General features: G+C 37.9%; 1 protein-coding gene across 3 annotated transcripts in view; it reads left to right on the forward strand.

Moving 5' to 3' along the window:
- The window catches only part of Gsk3b (glycogen synthase kinase 3 beta), a 131,540-nt gene that overhangs the window by 79,419 nt on the left and 32,983 nt on the right, over positions 1-19,138 (forward strand). For all 3 annotated transcript variants that reach the window (XM_090345700.1, XM_090345683.1, XM_090345689.1), the window contains exons 6-8: positions 228-334; positions 5,769-5,866; positions 16,706-16,801. In XM_090345700.1, the coding sequence (XP_090201826.1) occupies positions 228-334; positions 5,769-5,866; positions 16,706-16,801 (301 nt within the window). The remainder of the gene's footprint in view (positions 1-227; positions 335-5,768; positions 5,867-16,705; positions 16,802-19,138) is intronic.

A 19,138-nucleotide genomic window follows, 5' to 3' on the forward strand; every position in this document is an offset into this window, starting at 1 on the left:
AGTTTTCAAGCCCCAGGACTGGTGCACACTGCCCCTCCCCATAAATTACTCTTCTAATTTTTTTTTTTCAGAGTGATGTTATAAAATTATATGTATTTCTCTTTTTGGGGGAGAGTCATAGTTATATTTTCTTTTTTATGTTATATAATTAAAATGATATGAAACAGCAGTATATACTTGAATATATTGACTTAAAGACTCTACTTCTTATTTTTTTTCTCTATTAGTGCAAAGCAGTTGGTCCGAGGAGAACCCAATGTTTCATATATCTGTTCTCGGTACTATAGGGCACCAGAGTTGATCTTTGGGGCCACTGATTATACCTCTAGTATAGGTAAGTATCCAAATTGACTAGAACGCTTGTAATTTTGTTAGTATCTTGAGTTTAGTTATTTATTGTTTTCACTGCTGTGCAAGGAATAATGTGCCTGTATAATAGAAATTTTCTTAAAGACAAGATAATTTTCAGAGTTTGACCTAGTGGTAGAGTGCTTACCTAGCATGCACCAAAACTGGGGTTCGATTCCTCGATACCACACACACACACAAAACAATTCACTTTTTGGATTTAAGATGTACTTGCTATTCCATTTTTAGGGGATTATTTATTTTATTGGAATTATAAAACTGGTCTCTTTTGGGGGCCGGGAGTTTGGCTTAGTGGTAGAGTGCTTGCCTAGCATACACGAAGGCCTGGGTTCAATTCCTCCGTACCACATATGTAGTAAAAAGCAGAAAGTGGTGCTGAGGCTCAAGTGGTAGAGCTCTATCCTTGAAAATGTCCAAGGACAGTGCCCAGGCCCTGAGCTCAAGCCCAGAACTGACAAAAACAAAAAAGCAACTAGTCTCTTTTGGTCAGTTAATACACATATACCTTAAAGGTTTCAAATACATTCTAAGTGATATGCTTAGATTCTTTTTTTTTTTTTTTTTTAAAGCCAGTCCTGGGCTTAAGCTCAGGGCCTGAGGACTGTCCTTGGATTTTTCTCAAGGCTAGAACTCTACCACTTGAGCCTCAGCATAGTATGTGGTACCAAGGAATAGAACCCAGGTCTTCGTGCATGCTAGGCAAGTACTCTACCACTAGGCCAAACTCCCAGCCCTATGCTTAGATTCTTTAAAAAAATTACTTTCTGATAAGCTTGTTTTTGAGCTTAATCGCAATTAAAGAATTTATTAATTAAATGTTATTTCACTATACTAATAATGAAATCAATAGGAAGACTATTTCTGAATTCCTACTTGCCACCTCAATTAATTATTTCAGGTCTACTTAAGTCATTAGTATTTGAGTTAAACCCACTGATTTCTTCAGAAATCTTTATCTGGGATTTTTAGAAAGAGTAAGAACAAGGACAATTAGTTACATTCTTCTTTGACCTTTTACCTCACATTTTAATGCAGTGGCCTGAAGTGAACAGAGTCCTTGATTAGTTGAATATAAATAGTAAGCTAAAGAACAAGGAGTAAGCTTAGGCTAGGTATACAGGTGGAGACAAAAATAATTTTACTCATATGATTCTCTTTATCTCTCTCTCTCTCTCTCTCTCTCTCTCTCTCTCTCTCTCTCTCTCTCTCTCTCCCTCCCTCCCTCTCTCTCCCTCCCCCTCTCTCCTTCCCTCCCTCCCTCCCTCTCTCTCCCTCCCTCCCTCCCTCCCCCTTCCTCCCTTCCTCCCTCCCCCTCCCTCCCCCCTTCCCCCTCCTTCCTTCCCTCCCTCTCTTTCCCCCTCTCACTCTTCCTCCCTCCCTCCCTCCCTCCCTCCCTCCCTCCCTCCCTCCTTCTCTCCCTTCTTCCCTCCCTCTCTTTCCCCCTTTCCCTCTTTCTCCCTCTCTCTCCCTCTTTCTGCCAGTCCTGGAGCTTGAACTCAGGGCCTGGGCACTGTTCTTGGACACTTTTTGCTCAAAGTTAGCGCTCTGCCACTAGAGCCACAGCGCCATTTCCTCATATATAGAAGTTCTCTATAGAGAACTTCTTAGTAAGAAATATAGAGACAAAAGTTCACATTTGTAATTTACCTACTCAAGGGGCTGAGATCTGAGGATCCTATGTAGAAGTTAGCCTGGGCAGGAAAGTCTGTGAGACTCTTAACTCCAATTAACCATCATAAAAGCAGAAGTGGAGCTGTAAATCAAGTGATAAAATAATAGTCTTGAGCAAAATAAAGCTCTGGCAAGACAGCTCCCAGGCCTTGAGGTAGAAATTTTCTAATGTGAACATCCCTAAACCAAAACGCATTTATTTTGCAAAAGAGCAATAAACTAAAGTAGGTTTGCCTTGTAAGACTTCTGGGCATATCCAGAATACCTCGGGCTCTGTAGACTACATTTTGAGACCAGCACAGAGGAAAGTGTGATCTTTTTATGGATATGCTGGCTAAATCTTACGGTGGCTATATTATGTGGATTATATTAATTGATAAGTACTACAAAGACTATTTTGTCTAGCAGCTTTATTGCTGCTGAGCTAGCTATAAAGTAGATTGTTATCTCTATATACAAGATCCTGGTTGAGTTGTGTCCTAGTCACCTAAAATAAAGACAGTTTCATTATTCTAAAACCTTCATAATATATCATCTGCTACTTTAAGGAATGTTTATATGAACTGTGGCCTTTTACCTAGATTTGTTTTTTTTCTTTTGAGATTTAGGAAGCTTACCCCTTGACAGATTTGTATACATACTGAGGGAGGGGAGAAAAGGAGGGGGGAGTGGGTGAATAGATACTGAGAGATCCGGAAGTATACTGATATAGGTACATCTTGAGATTCGTGGAAATATAAGTCACTGATTCTGACCAGATATTGTTATTGTTGTATCAAATAACCAAAACAGAAGGTCTCACTTTTTTTTTTTTGGATAGGTGATGGGACTTGAACTCCATCTAATACTGTCCTTGAGCTCTTTATCTCAAGGTTGCTGCCCTACCCCCAGGCCTGGGCATTGTCCCTGAGCTCTTTTACCCTACCCTTGAACCAAGCCCCACTTCCCTTTACTAGAGGTTAATTGGAGGTAAGAATCTCAGGTCCTTTTATGCCCAGGCCTTGGACCTTGATTCTCAGATCTCACCTTCCCGAGTAGAAGCTCTCATTCTTATTAGATGGTCTTAACTGAGCGGAATGAGAATGAAAGGCTTGTTTAGGACAAGGAAAGAGTGTATATGGGTTTTTAAGACTGCCTGATTGTGACTTAACAATGACTTCCAAACCCTGTGCTGTTCAGTATGAATTTTGCTTTTGGCATGTCATTCAAGGTTTATTATGCCTTTATTATCTTATCTCTGAAGTGTCTGGCTAAATGGTCTCAAAAGACCTTTTGATCATGTGTTAAATGTGAAGCAAAAATGCCATTTTAGCTTAACTAAACCTTTGTTTTAGTTTTCTTCTGTTTGAAGAGGTTTGTCATTGTATCTTATGAAATAAGAAAGAGATCCATGTTACTTCCTAGCAAGTGAATAGCAAGTATCTTGTTTGTAGTAATTTGAAGGTACTTAAAATTCACGATGAATCTTTTTTTTTTTTTTGCCAGTCCTGGGCTTGAGCTCAGGGCCTGAGCACTGTCCTTGGATTTTTCTCAAGGCTAGAACTCTACCACTTGAGCCTCAGCACCACTTCTGGCTTTTTCTAAGTATGTGGTACAAAGGAATCGAACCCGGGTCTTCGTGCATGCTAGGCAAGCACTCTACCACTAGGCCAAACTCCGGGCCCCACAGTGAATCTTTGGATAGGTATTAGTATTCCTTCTTATTTATCTTCTACATTTATAACTGAATCCTAAGAAAACATTTTTCATTGTTCTTTATGAGACATAATTATTTACTGCAACTTCTGAGATTAATTCTATATCACAAAGGAAATAAATGGGTGCAAATGTATTACTCTCGTTTAGTTAGCTGGGTAAAGGAATATTTTAAAACTTGGGTCAAAATATTTTGGAGTTTGGGCTGGGCACCAGTGGCTCACACCTGTAATCTAGCTACTCAGGAGGCTGAGATCTGAGGATCACCGTTCATAAGACTCTTATCTCCAATTTACCACCAGAAAACCAGAAGTGGCACTGTGGCTCAAGGAGTAAGGTGGTAGCTTTGAGCTGAAGAGCTCAGGGTCAACCCTCAGGCCCAGAGTTCAAGCCTAACACCCCCTCCCTCCCAAAAAAAATTTAGAAATTTGGGATGTAGGTCAGTAGTAGGGTGCAGCACCCCAGCCCCACCAAAAAGAAAAAGCATTGAATAAGATCATATATTTGTACTTGACTATAAAAGTTTAGTGTTGGTTTTACATGAAGTAAAAAGTCCCTAGCAAAATTTTTTATTTGCCTCATTTAGCAGTTTCCAAATATATCAGATAGAACTCTTAGTACAGAGTAGATGTTTCAGTTATTATTTGCAACTGGTCACAATCAACTTTTTGAATTCTTTTTTTTTTTTCTTGCTAGTCCTGGGGCTTGAACTCAGGGCCTGGGCACTGTCCTTGGACAGTTTTTGCCCAAGGCTAGCACTATGCCTCTTGAGCCATAGCACCCCTTCTGACCTTTTCTGTGTAAATGGTACCAAGGAATCCAACCCATGGCTTGCTGCATGCTTGGCAAGCACTCTGCCACTAGGCTATGCTCCCAGCCTCTTTTAAAATGAATTCTATAATCCTTTTCTCGGTGAGTAGGAAGTAATCACAGATCCCTTGAAACCAGGAGTCATGACCAGTCAGAGCATAGTTAAGATAGGGATGTCACTGAATAAATAAACAGGGTCATGGTTCAGGCTTTGACCAATAGTAGTTTGTCTCACATGTACAAGACCCTGAGTTCCATTACCAGCACTACGTAAACAACTAAAGATCACACAGAAAAAAAAAAAGGCAAAAAAATAAGTAGTCCCTGGAATAGAGATTTCCAGTTTCTGTTAGACAGTGATAGTATACCTAATCATCTCCATGACATTCAGCATTATTTCTTTCTGACTAGCACTGATTTATGTTCATTCCTGTAAACTGCACTTGAGTGTTCATCTGTATAAAACATAGAAATCCCAGAAACTTGAGAACTAAATAGCAGAAGTCTTAATAGTAGGCTTTAAACAGAATGACTTACATTTGAAAGAAAAAAATCCTATTTATGGCTATCTCAGGATAATAGTTCAAAATCAGAGTATTCTTGCTGGGCCAGTGACTCATACTTGTAATCATAGTTACTCAGGAGACTGAGATCTGAGGATCTACCTTTAACCATCAGCCTGGGCAGAAAAGTTCATCAGAGTCATCTCTAGTAAAAGTCAAAAGTAGTGGTGCTTGTGGCTCAAGTGGTAGATTGCTAGCCTTGAGTACAAAGAGGCTCAGGGATAGCACCCAGGCCCAAGTTTTAAGTCCCAAACCCAGCAAAAATAAGCCACCGCCCCCCCCCCCCAGCATATTCTGGATAAGCCAGGACATTGGGTTAAATTATTTTTTAGGTTTTATCAATAGAATTAACAAGATACATTACTCTTTAAATTTTTCTTTCAGGATTGAGATTCCTATTTTCACTGAAAAGTCAACTATTTGGTGGCTGGGGGTTTTGCTTAAGTGATAGATAATTTGCTTAGCAATCATAGGCCCTATCAATTCTTAGTACTGAAAAGAAAGTTCATTATTTTTGTAACTTATACAGTATTTTTTCCTCCTGTTTTAGGTTTTATATAATTCTATATTTATCTGTAAGCAAAGTAAAACTAGAAACTATGTAAGTATTTCCATTTAAGCTACTTTGTTTTAATAAGTTTACTTTTCTTTTCTCACCAGATGTATGGTCTGCAGGCTGTGTGTTGGCTGAATTATTGCTAGGACAACCAATATTTCCAGGAGACAGTGGTGTGGATCAGTTGGTGGAAATAATCAAGGTGAGCATGTTTAAGTAGAATTGTTTAATTGAAAGTAATTTTGTTACTATTTTAATAATATATCACAAACACATATACACAAATACACATGCATGAGCATATGTCCAAGAAACCAAAAAAAAAAAAATGGAGAAAGTGTTCTAAGGTCACTTAGCAAGTACAGTTGTAGAATAGGTAAAAGAATTACTAATTTGGCTGGGAGTTTGGCCTAGTGGTTAAAGTGCTTGCCTAGTATGCACAAAGACCCAGGTTCAATTCCTTGGTACCACATACATACAAAAAAGCCGGAAGTGGTGCTGAGGCTCAAGTGGTAGAGCTCTAGCCTTGAGAAAGTCCAAGGACAGTGCTCAGGCCCTGAGCTCAAGCCCAGGACTGGCAAAAAAAAAAAAAAAAAAAAAAAGAATTGCTAATTTATTGGAATAGATTGAGAATTTGAGCTTTTCATCTGTTTTATGTTTTGGGGCAGGGGAAGGGAAAATATAAATCTGATGCAGGAAAGAGATTTATCAATTACTGGAAGTACTTAAAAACAAAATTAGGGGGCTGGGAGTTTGGCATAGTGGTAGAGTGCATGCCTAGCATGCATGAAGACCCGGGTTTGATTCCTTGGTACCATATACTTAGAAAAGGCCAGAAGTGGTGCTGAGGCTCAAGTGGTGGAGTTATAGCCTTGAGAAAGTCCAAGGACAGTGCTCAGGCCCTGAGCGTAAGCCCAGGACTGGCAAAAAAAAAAAAAAAAAAAAAAAAAAAATTAGAGTGTTAACTCATTAAAGTATATGTAAGCTGAATAAAAGCAGAAGCTATATAAGGTTTTGGTCATTATGTACTCTACTAATACTCTGGAACACATGAAGGGTATTTATATTTATTCAGTTTTATCAGTATTTACTAAATGTAAGAATGGATACTTTTATGTAAAAAAAGTTTTTACTATTGATTTTAAAGGAACACCCCCCCCCACCTCAACACATGCCTTCTAAAAACTTAAGTATCTATATTTAAACTACTACATGGATTAATTAAAGTTTCAGTTTTCTCAAAGCAGCAATATCAACTATTGTTTGGGCCTTATTCATGGTTTCTCCCATTTTTCGTAAATTTGTAAAATTAAAAATCTCCTTATCTCTAAGGAGATTTTTAATTTTACAAATTTACGAAAAATGCAGTCTTCTCATCAATCTAATGAAAAAGATTTTCAGGTATGTTCCTGACAGATGGTTTTCTGATATTTTCTTGAGCATTTCCAACATTAGATTGCTACTTTGGGCTGCACCCATTGCATTGTTTGACAGCTTGATTTTATTTATTATGCTTGGTTATAGCTCCTCTGGTAATTAAAACCAGTTGAATACAAGACTGATCAAGTTATTTTATCTTTGTACTCTCTTTTGATAAAAGGTGATTTTGCCAAATATTATATACACATTTGGTTGAAAAGAAGACCAGTGTGATCATGTGATCAGAGTTCCTTCTTACAATCTATGTAATTTAAAAAAATTTGCAGCAGAGACCACTGTGGTAATCATCTTTGTTTTATAGTGAACCTTTAATATTATTAACACTATACTACTTGATTTCTGCACTAGACTCATATCTAAGTTTGAATAGTTTTCTCTGTTCCCCCAAACCTCTGCATCCTCTTTTGTCTAAACTACTCTTGATATAGAAGTTGATAAAATGTCTATGATAGGCTACATAAAATATTTTAGACTTTGTGGTCCAAATAATGGATTCTGTGCTACATATATGCTAAAACTTTGCATAGCATTCCAAGTGATTTGTGGCCTTTCCAGAACTCATCCATAAATCTTTGACAAAATATTCTTGTATTAACAAGTGAATGAATAAAGAAGCCTTTAAAGGAATTAATATAATGTAACAACTGTTCCCCACCATTGTACATCAATAAAATATTTCCTGCAAACCAAAGGATCAATCAGCTTTGACCTAATACTAAGAAATTTCAGTCAGTCTACAATAACCTACACTTAGTTAAATCTCTATATACTTGCTTGTCATGTGTGCAATATGCTTCAGATTAGCTTTTCTCTTGGAGATGACATCCATTTGAAATCTTATCCAAAATATTAACTGAAAAAATTTTTTTACTAAGTTGCCATTATACATTATTTATGTAAACAATGTTTTCCACACCATAGAAAACTTTCTCAACATTACTGACTTTAGTTGTTGTGATAGTTAATAGCACCTAATTCATTTGTCCATATGATTCGCTGGGATATGATACCCTTTATTTATCAAATGCAAACTCTGTACAGTAACATTTTGAGGGTTTTTTTTTTTTAAACAATGGTAAATTTTTTTTTAATTAACAACTATTAACAGTTGCAGTAGAAAAAATACAAGGAAATATAGCAGTCTTGTAGAAGGGGCTGTTTAGATTTTAAAAACATACCGACTTTTATGCCTTTTTTTTTTGTCATAGGTTCTGGGGCTTGAACTCTGGGCCTGGGCATTGTCCCTGAGGTCTTCAGCTCAAGGTTACCACCTTACTCCTGGAGCCACAGCGCCACTTTTCTTTTTTTCTAGTGGTTAATTGGAGATAAGAGTCTCACATACTTTAGTGCCTAGGCTGGGTTTGAACTGTGATCCTCAGATCTCAGCCTCCTCAGTAGCTAGGATCACAGGCGTGAGCATCCGTGTGTGTGTGTGTGTGTGTGTGTGTCAGTGTGTCAGTGTGTCAGTCAGTCAGTTGGTCGTGGTGCTTGAACTCTATCTGGGCGCTGTCCCTGAACTCTTCAGCTCAAGGCTATCGCCCTACCCCTTAAGCCTCAATCCCACTTTCTGTTGTAGAGATTAATTGGAGATAGGAGTCTCACATTCTTTTATGCCAGGGCTGGCTTTGAACCTTGATCCTCAGATCTGAGCCTCCTTATAGCTAGAATTACAGGCGTGAGCTACCATACCTGTGAGTCACCATGCCCAATTTAGTTTTATAACTTTTGAGACAAGATTTTTACTGTTTTATTGATACATAGAGTATAAGAAAAACATCAAGAAATATAGGCATATTGTGATACAAAGAACTAGATTTGCTAATTTTCCAAAGAAGTAAGAACTGGCTATTGAGAAGGTGAGAAGAGGGCTGGGAGTATGGCCTAGTGGTAGAATGCTCACCTAGCATGTATGAAGTCTTGGATTTGATTCCTTTGTACCATATACAGAAAAAAAAGTTGTAAGTGGTGCTGTGGCTCAAGTGGCAGAGTGCTAGCCTTGAGCAAAACAACAACAAAAGTGTTCAAGGACAGTACCTAGGGGCTGTTGAAGACCTAAGACTAGGGGCTGGTAAGGGAGGGAGCCGGTACGATGGCTCAAGCCTGTAATCCTAGCTACTCAGGAGACTGATATTTGAGGATTAAGGTTCAAAGCCAACCCAGGCACAAAAGTCTGTGAGACTCTTATCACCAGTTAACCACTAGAAAACCAGAAATAGCTCAAGTGGTAGAGCACTAGCCTTGAGAAAGGCCAGGAACAGTACCTCACCCCAGAGTTCAAGTCCTATAACTGACTGGAAAAAAAAAAGTTGATGAGACTATGTCTCAAAAAGCAAGCTGGCCCAGAGTTCAAGCCCCATGACCGACAAAAATGAAAGCAAGCTGGGGTGGGGAGTGTAGCCTAGTGGTAGAGTGCTTGCCTACTATGCATGAAGCCCTTGGTTTGATTCCTTGGAACTGAATACACAGAAAAGGCTGGAAGTGGTGCTGTGGCTCAGGGGGTAGAATACTAGCCTAAGGACAGTGCCTAGGCCCTTAGTTCAAGCTTCAGGATGTGGGGGTGGGGGGGGGGGAAAGCAAGCTGGACATGGTAGTTCATTCTGTAATCCCAGCTATTGGGATGTGGAGGTAGGAGAATCATGGTTCAAGTTATACTGGGTACAAAAAACAATGTAAAGCCTTGAATTCACTAATATTGTCCCTTTCTCCCCACAAAAAGAAGCCATAAGAATTGTCTAGTGTGTACACAAAATGTTTATGTCTCAAAGTGAGTTGGGCTGGAGGCATGGCTAAAATAACAGAGCTCCTGCTTTACAAGTGCCAAGCTCTTCAAATCCCAGTATCTTCCTTTCCCCTAACCCCCAAAAGACAAAGTTATATATTATATATTAATATTCTTATTATTGTCTGGCCCTGGGCCTGGGCACTGTCCCTGAACACTTAGCTCAAGGCTACTGCTCTGCCACTTGAGCCACAATGCCACTTCCAGTTTTCTGGTGGTTAATTGGAGATAAGAGTCTCACAGACTTTCATGTCCTTTTGTGTTTGGACTGGCTTTGAACTATGATCCTCCTGAGTACCTGGGATTACAGGTATGAGCCACCAGCGCCCAGCTACAAAAAGAATATTTAAAAGTTGGAAATAGTTTGTTTTTATTATTTTGCTTAAGACCTTCAGATACTTATTTCTATTTTATACTTTTTCATGGGCATAAAACTTTGGGCGAAATGATAGTTACCTCTTCGGTGGGAAGAAGGAGCTTGTTACTAAAATTTTATTTAGGAAGAAAAGTATGCGAAATAAAAAAAGTCTTGAAAAAAATACAAGAAGTTCTTATGTAGGCTATAATTAAGAAAATGTAGTAATGGTATGAATGTTGCTGTACAGATTTAAGAAACAGAATCACATTTATGGCAAGGATTCCCAAACACCATAGTGGGGAAGGAATAGTATTTTCAACAAATGGTGATTAGACAACTGGCTATCACATAGAGATACCTCACACCATATATAAAAAATTAGTTTGTGGAGAAAACTGAGCCTTAATATACTGTTTATGGGAATGTTGATTGGTACACAGAATATGGAAACTGAAAGTTTCTTAAAAAACAAAAAAATAAATTTATAGTATAACTCAGCAGTCCTATATCTTTGTATGTGTGTACATGTGTGCATGTGCAAGTGCACATGGTATGCATGCCAGCACTGGGACTTGAATTTTGGCCTTGGGCACTGTCCTCCAGCCTTTTTGCTCTAAATTGGTACTCTACCACTGAACCACAGTTCCATTTCTGCACTTTTGGTAATTAGTTGTAGATAAGAGTCTCACAGACTTGTCTATGTGGATTGTCTTTGAACTGCAATTTTCAGACCTCATCCCAAGTATCTAGGATTATAAGCATGAGTCATTGGTGCCTAGCTTCCTACTTCTATGTTTTTCTTTCTCCTCCTTCTCCTCCTCCTCCTCTTCCTCCTCCTCCTCCTCCTCCTCCTCCTCCTCCTCCTCCTCCTCCTCCTCCTTTTCCTCCTCCTCCTCCTCCTCCTTCTTCTCTTTTTTTTCCTTTCTTGTGCGTAAACTCTGGGCCTGGGTGCTGTCCCTGAGCTCTTCAGCTCAAGACGAGCACTCTGCTCCTTGAGTCACAGCACTACTTCTGATTTTCTGGTAGATAAGACTTTCATACCTGGGCTGACTTTGAACCATGATTCTCAGATCAGGATAAACAGGTATGAGCCACCAGTGCCCGGCTCTACTTCCATATATTAAGTACCAGAAATCACTTAGGTTCATTGCGACATTATCTTTTTTGTTTTTTTGTGTTTTTTTTCGCCAATCCTGGACCTTGAACACAGGGTCTGAGCACTGTTCTTGGGCTTTCTCAAGGCCAGGGCTATACCACTTGAGCCACAACACCACTTATGGCTTTTTTCTATGTATGTGGTACTGAAGAATCGAACCCAGGTCTTTGTATATGCTAGGCAAGCACTCTACCACTAGATACCACTAGGCCAAACTCCCAGCCCCGCAACATTGTCTTACATATTAAATCATTCTAAGTGTTCATCAGTGGTTATGTGAATGAAGAAAATGTGACAGATGTGTGCATGGAATATTATTCTGTGTTTTTTGCAAAATATAAATATTGAACATGGATGATCAAGAAATATGCTAAGCATAAAATGAAAAAACTTAAATTTTAAGGTAATCTAAAGTAGTTGAACTCAGACACAGAGAATAGAGTGTTATTACCAGAGGCCTAGGGGATAGGAATAAGAAACATAGGTCAGACTATACAAAATTGCAGTTAGATATAAATGGTAAGCATTTAAGGTAATGGATAGGTTAATTATCTTGATTTAACCATTTTACACTGAATACATGTAAAAATCACTACACCCATAATTATATATGATTATAATTTATCAATTAATTGACTTTTTGAAATGAACTCAAAATGGAATAGAGGGACCTATAAAGTTCTTCAAAGGAAACAGACGACTAGGCAATAATTTCTTTATTACACCAGATTGGTTGTATAAAATAGGTTTCTATTATTACAGTTTCATGAACATATACAGTATACTTGGATCATATTCACTCCCATTGCTTTTTTTTTTTTTTAACCAGACCTGGGCTGTAACTCAAGGCCTAGGCACTGTCCCTGAGCTTTCTCAGGGCTAGCACTCTGTCACTTGAGCCATAGTACCACTTGTGGCCTTTTCTGTGTATGTGGTACCGAGGAATCAAACCCAGGGCTTCGTGTATGCTAGGCAAACACTCTACCACTAGGCCACGCTCCTAGCCCCCTCCCATTGCTTTTTTTTTTTTTTTTTTTTTTTTTTTTGCCAGTCCTGGGCTTGAGCTCAGGGCCTGAGCACTGTTCTTGGACTTTCTCAAGGCTAGAGCTCTACCACTTGAGCCTCAGCACCACTTCCGGCTTTTTTCTATGTATGTGGTACCGAGGAATCGAACCCAGGTCTTCGTGCATGCTAGGCAAGCACTTTAACCACTAGGCCAAACTCCCGGCCCCTCCCATTGCTTTTATAGTCCCTGCCTCACTCCAGTTGGTCCCAAGTAGCTCTCTTTCTACTTTAATGTCTTTTAAAAAATCTAGATTATGCATATGAGAGAAAACATGATATTTAACTGAATCTGGCTTCGTTCACTTGATAAGGTGATCTTCAGTTCTTCAATTTTCTTGAAATGATGTAATTTCGTTTCTTAATGGCTGCTGATGGCTACCTAGACTGACTCTGTAACTTAGCCATTGTGAATAGTGCTGCAATAAAAATGAGTATGCAGGTGTCTCTGTGATAGAAATAACCTCTGTGATTAGACTCATTGGGGTGCATACCCAAGAGTGGTATAGTTGGATTATATAGCATTTGTTTTCCTTTAGACTTTCTCCACAATAGATCACATTTTAGGGCTCAAAATAAAGTTTATCTGTTAGTAAGAGTAAGATAGTACCAGTGGCTCATGCCTGCTATCCTAGCTGAGCTGTAAAAATTGAGACTCACAACTCAAAACTTGCCCTGAGAAAGGAAAGTTTTTATCCCCAGTTAACCTGAAAATGGATGTGATGCTATGGCTCAAAGTGGTAGAAGCTGAGATCTGAGGGTGACAGTTCAAAGCCAGCCCGGGCACAGGAGACTCTTAATTAAATGGAAGTGGTGTGCTGTGGCTCAAGTGGGAGAGTGCTAGCCGTGAGCAGTAATGCTAAGGGACAGTGCCCAGACCTTCAAGCCTAATGACCAACGTCCACTCCCCCGAGGGGGGGGGTGAGGCGTGAAAATCCTTGTATCTTAATGTCCCCTTATGTTTAGCAGTTTTGTTTCGTGTAATTGCAAACATTGTTTTTATCCTTTCTAACTAATTTTGTCTAAAAAGTCTACTTAGTGAGAAGTATAGCTATCGCTGCTTACTGGTTTAGATTATTTGGAATATTGCTTTAAGTCTTTCATTTTGCATGTGTATATATATGTTTGCAAATAGAGTAAGCTTCTTGTAGATAACAAACAGTAGTTAGATCTTGTTTTTAATCTATACAGCCAGTCCTCTCTCCCCCTCTTGGAAAATTAAGACTATATACTGTTATTATTAAGAAGTTTGTACTTATTACTCTCTTTTTCATCTTAGAGGTTTGCTGATTTACGGAAGTAATAGTTGAGTCTATCTTAATTCTTTTTTTTTGTCAGTCATGGGACTTGAACTCTGGGCTTGGGCATTATCCCTGAGCTCTTCAGCTCAAGGCTAGTGCTCGCCTGCTTGAGCCATAGTATACTACTTTCAGTTAATTGGAGATAAGAGTGTCATGTGCTCATGCTGGCTTTTAACCATGATCTTCAGATCTCAGCTTCCTGTGTAGCTAGGATTACAGGCATGAGCCACCAGTGCCCAGTTTATCCTTTGATTTTAAAGTATAACTTTGATTGAGGTAGTTGCCTTGGTTTGCAGTAATTTTGTTGCTGGGCTTGAACCACATCAGTTCAGGCTCATCTGGCTTTTAAGGAAAATTAAGCTGAGAGATCTTTTCTTACTCTTACAGGTTTGACTCTAATTAAATTGGGCTTCGAATTTTCCGGTTCTTTGTCTTGTACTCTTGATGTTTTAGCTATAATATACCACAGATTCTCTTTTTGTCATATCTGTTTAGGGATCATACATATTTGGGATTTCAAATGTATCATGAAAATCAGAAATAATAAAGTAGATAAATTGGAGCTTATGGAAGTGAATATTCTTGTTTCATAAAGGACTGCAGAAGGAAATTTCAAAGACAATAAATTTTACAATTTCTGATAAGAGATTGGTTCCCAAAACACACATAGGATTTAGTAATTCACCAAAAATAAAACTATGGTCTTAAATAAGGAAAACATCTATGATAAGACAGTTTTTTAAAGGAGAGATCTATATGATTAGTAAACAAATGAAAGGTGCTCAGCGTTATTAGTCATCAAGGAAATGCACATAATGGATAGTGCATTTTCTGGCTGGATGGGGTGGCAAAGGTGGGTGCAGAGGTTGGGGAAGAAAGATGAACAAATGCAGGCATGGACACTCAGTAGACATTGTAGAAAATGAACTGTACAACCTGTGAGCAAGGAAAGGATGGGCAGACTGGGGGAAAGCGAAGAAAAGTACTCATAACCCCTCTGTACAATACCTTAATAATAACAAAGCTATATTTTTAAGAAGGAGGAGGGAAAGCCCAGTGTGCTAACCCGTGATCCCAGCACTCCAGGAGCTTGTTCCAGAGCAGCCTGGGATCATAGTCAGACCCTATCTCAGAAGGGGAGACAAGACAACCTTTGAACTAAATCTTGAACATGGAAACGTTTTTCTCTATTTAGAAAGGGAGAACATGGTTAAATTCTTGTTGAAATCAGATCAGTTATATGTTAGTTATGGTTGCAATTTATGGTTATGAAAGTAAAGTATTCTACAATATGAGTTTAGGAAGAAGTGAAGAGGTATGAACAGTAGCCAGATCACATTAGTTTACAGGAGACTGAAAGCCACTGCACAGTTTTAAGCATAGCAGTGATATTTTTCTAATAAGGTTTCTTTTACTTCTTTTTTTTTTTTTTTTTTTTTTGGTTGTTGTTGTTGGTGGTGGTGATGGTCATGGGGCTTTATCTCTGGGCCTGGACATTGTCCTCACTGAGCTCCTCAGTTCAAGGTTATCACCCTACCCCTTGAGTCACAGCACCACTTCCAGTTTTCTGGTGGTTAATTAGAGATAAGCATCTCATGGACTTTAGTGGCCCAGGCTGGCTTGCTTTGAACTGTGATCCGCAGATTTTAGCCTCCTGAATAGCTGGGATTTACAGGCATGAGCCAAGGCCCCGCTTTTACCTCATTCTTAATGTCTGCAGAACTACCTACACATAGGGCTATATTGCTGAAGTTTGGCGACCTCTGGTGTTGAACTATAAAAAAGCTTGTCTGTGAGAAAAACCTATGTTGGAAAAGATTCGATAGGAATTTCCGTTGTGGGTTTTTTTTTTAATTGGAGACAGTAACTATTGATTCATAGTTCCTAATTTTTTATTTGTCATGTCAGTGTCTGGATAATTTGTAACTAAGAAATGATAAAAATACTGCTACCAAGAAATGTGGCTAGGACTGAAGTAGGGAAGCATAAATAGCATTTCCAAGGGGATATGAGAGACTGAGGCTTTGAATCTTTCTACTCCCCACTCCCATGAATTTTTTTTGGGGGGGGGTGTCAGTCCTGGATCTTGAACTTGGGGCCTGGGAACTGTCCCTGAGCTTCTTTAGCTCAAGGCTAGTACTCTACCACGTGAGCCACAGTACCACTTCTGGCCTTTTCAGCTGATGTGGTTCTAAGGAATGAACCTGGGCTTCATGCATGCTAGGCAAGCACCTTACCACTAAGCCACATTCCCAGTCCCCACCCGCCCCCATGAATTTCTCTTGTTCAGTTTCACAAGTGAAATATATAATTCAGCTAGAATAAATCATATGGAAGGATATTCTTAAATCAGCATTTTTCTCTCCTTCCAGAACTTGTCCTGTTTCCTTCATCATTCCAGAGCACTTTTGTTTCACACATTATCTCTATGGATATTTTTGTCTGGATCATTACTATTGTTGATTCATGTAGAGAGAACTGCTTAATGATAGGATAGTTTTTTTTTTCTTTCCAAAGCATAAAGGCTGCCTGGTTTGTACTTAAATAGAATATAAGTTTTAGAATATCACTTAAAAATACTTTAAAAGCTTGCCCATGTACTTTATATGCCAGGCACTGGAAGGCCATTTGAGTATTACTTTTTTTCCTTCTACAACTACAAAGACCAGTGATCAGGTATAGGAAATAGAGCCACAGTTATGTGAATATTTTCTACTAATTTTTTTTTGATTCAGGGTTAACATCATAATCAGAGAAGTCTGTCTTAGATAATGTAACATGGAATCTGTAGTCTATTACAAATAATGAGTCCACTTTTATATAATAATATGTAACCTACATAAGTTTAGAATTTCTTTTTTCATATCCAGTGTATTAAAACTTAAAGACACTTTTGTAAGTATATTAAAAAAGAATAGCTTGTAATGTTGTTTTCTTTTTTCTAGGTCCTAGGAACACCAACAAGGGAGCAAATTCGTGAAATGAACCCAAACTACACAGAATTCAAATTCCCTCAAATTAAGGCACATCCTTGGACAAAGGTGAGTCAAACTGAGTTTTTAAAGAAAGCTTACTAATCAGTAGTTAACTAATACTTGTTGGGTTTTTTTTCTGATTCTGAACTAAGCTAGTTTGAAACCAGATAGCTGCCTGAACACACAATTGCATAATAGTTCTATATGTAAAGACAGTTGAATAGTTGTATTTCAGAGTTCTGTTGACTGTTTATAGTTTTGTTCCCATTGATTCCTGTTGACAGTTTCCAACCTGGGCTTTCATTTGTAAGGTAAGAACAATGAACATATATCATTAAAATATTGGGAAAGAATCTTATGTATAGTTTTGATAGCATAAAATTCACAAGTTAACCTCTTTGTTCACATACAGGCACACATTTCCATAATATGGTATTATGTGGTTTTTGTTTTGTTAATTTACTTTCTTATTGATACTTTGGGAGCAGTATTTAAAAAAAAAAGAAAAGAAAAAACAAAGGTGTAATCTTTCCAGAAGTGTACTTTGAAAACAATTGGTCGGGGGTGTGGGGAGGGAAATGGGGACCAAGACATGAGAAAGGGTATCAGTGTTTGTGAAGTAATGCACCTATCTGGTGAATATAATGTAACCCTTCTATTATTTGCAATAAAAAAATTTATTAAAAAAAAAGAAAGCAATTGGTAAGTTTAGAGGATGTCAGTAGCTGTTGGAAAAGCCTAATTTTAACATTAGACATAATTAGTTCTTGAGAGTACAGTTACTTCTTTTCAATATGATCTTTTCCATCTTGGTATTGTTTGAAAAATTTTTTGTTTGTTTGAAAAAATTTTTAAGAAACACTTAAGTTATTTTTCCACCTTAATTTGATTTGTGAGATTAGATATGCAGAGAAAACAGTAGAATGTCTTAGGATAGAATAAATCTGCATTTACAAATTCAGAAACTCTGGCCAAAGTTATCAAGTAAATTATTCATGACTACATAGTTGACTTGTACCAGAGCTAGTATCAGGCTTGTATTTACTTACGTGTATTCACTTACCTGTGCACATGTGCACAGTAGCACATATATGTGTTAATAATGCTGGGTATTTTAAATTTAGTCATGTACCATGAACCATATGTTTATATCATATATTTGGGGATTAGAAATGATCAATTTTTAATATGTATTTTTAGCAGAGACCTTTTATATTTTAAAATGTCCACCTAACAGTTTGTTTCATACATTGATAAATGAGTTGGTTATAGATCTTTTATAAGATAAAGTAATTTAAAGCTATAGATAAAATAATGTAAATATCTTAGAATTAAAGTATCCCTGATTCTTTTTCCCTCTTCGCCTTTCTGTTATGATTCTCATTACTTTAAGAAAAGTTCTCACAGGCTCATTTGCTCCCTTACTGATTATTTCTTTCCTACTGAAACAAAGACTTCCATAGTATTTTAATGTCTCATAGTAATATTTAGGCTCTATATTTTTTCACTGATCAATAAGCTAAAATGCTTAGCTCATCCATTTTAAAGTCTATGGTAAGCACTGAAGTACTAAATAGCTTTTCATAAAATATTCTTTGATCTTTGCCCCTAAAGTTTATATTGCCTCTGAGTTATTAGATACTTGAGGGGCTCTCACTAGCTCTAAATCCAAAGAATCTGAGGTGACCAGTTTAGATTTAAGCATTGAGTTGCAGTTTGAATCCATTAAGATTATTACAAGTTAAATAATTCTAATAGGTAATTTTTAGCGTACTATGATTCCAGCAGAGATAATTCTGTGTATTGAATGAATAAATACAAGAAATTACACCAAAATACTAACAGGCTTGAGTAGGAGCAGTGTGAGAGATTTTATGTTCTTTGTTTTACCTATTCATATTTTCTTTGATAATCATTTTTATTGTTTGTTTGTTTGTTTGTGCCAGTACTGGGGCTTGAATTCAGGGTCTGAGTTTTATCCCTTAGCTTTTGCTACTGAAGGCTGTTTTTAGTTTTTGTTGTTGTTTTTGTTGTTGTTGCTGTTGTTCTTGTTATTGCTGTTGTTGCTGCAGAGCTGAGGACCAAACTCAGGGCCTTTCACTTATCAGGAAAGCATTCTTCCACTGAGCTAAATCTCCAGTCATGCCACTCTGGATTTTTGTTTCCCAAGTGTTGTAATAAGCGTCTCTCAGACTTTTCTACTCAGGCTGGCATCAAACCAGGATCCTCAGATCTCAGCTTCCTCAATATACGACTGATGCTGAAATTGAAATCCTATTTAACAGACCCATTTTCCTTTTTTTTAAAAAAATAGTATGTATCATATTCTACAGTTCCCCCTCAACTCCAATGGAAGCATTAACTAGAGTGAAGTGTGAAGAATCATAATTAAAATGCACCCAA

This window comes from Megascapheus bottae, chromosome 1 (assembly GCF_031878675.1).
Source record: "Megascapheus bottae isolate mThoBot1 chromosome 1, mThoBot2.hap1, whole genome shotgun sequence".
Classification (NCBI taxonomy): domain Eukaryota; kingdom Metazoa; phylum Chordata; class Mammalia; order Rodentia; family Geomyidae; genus Megascapheus; species Megascapheus bottae.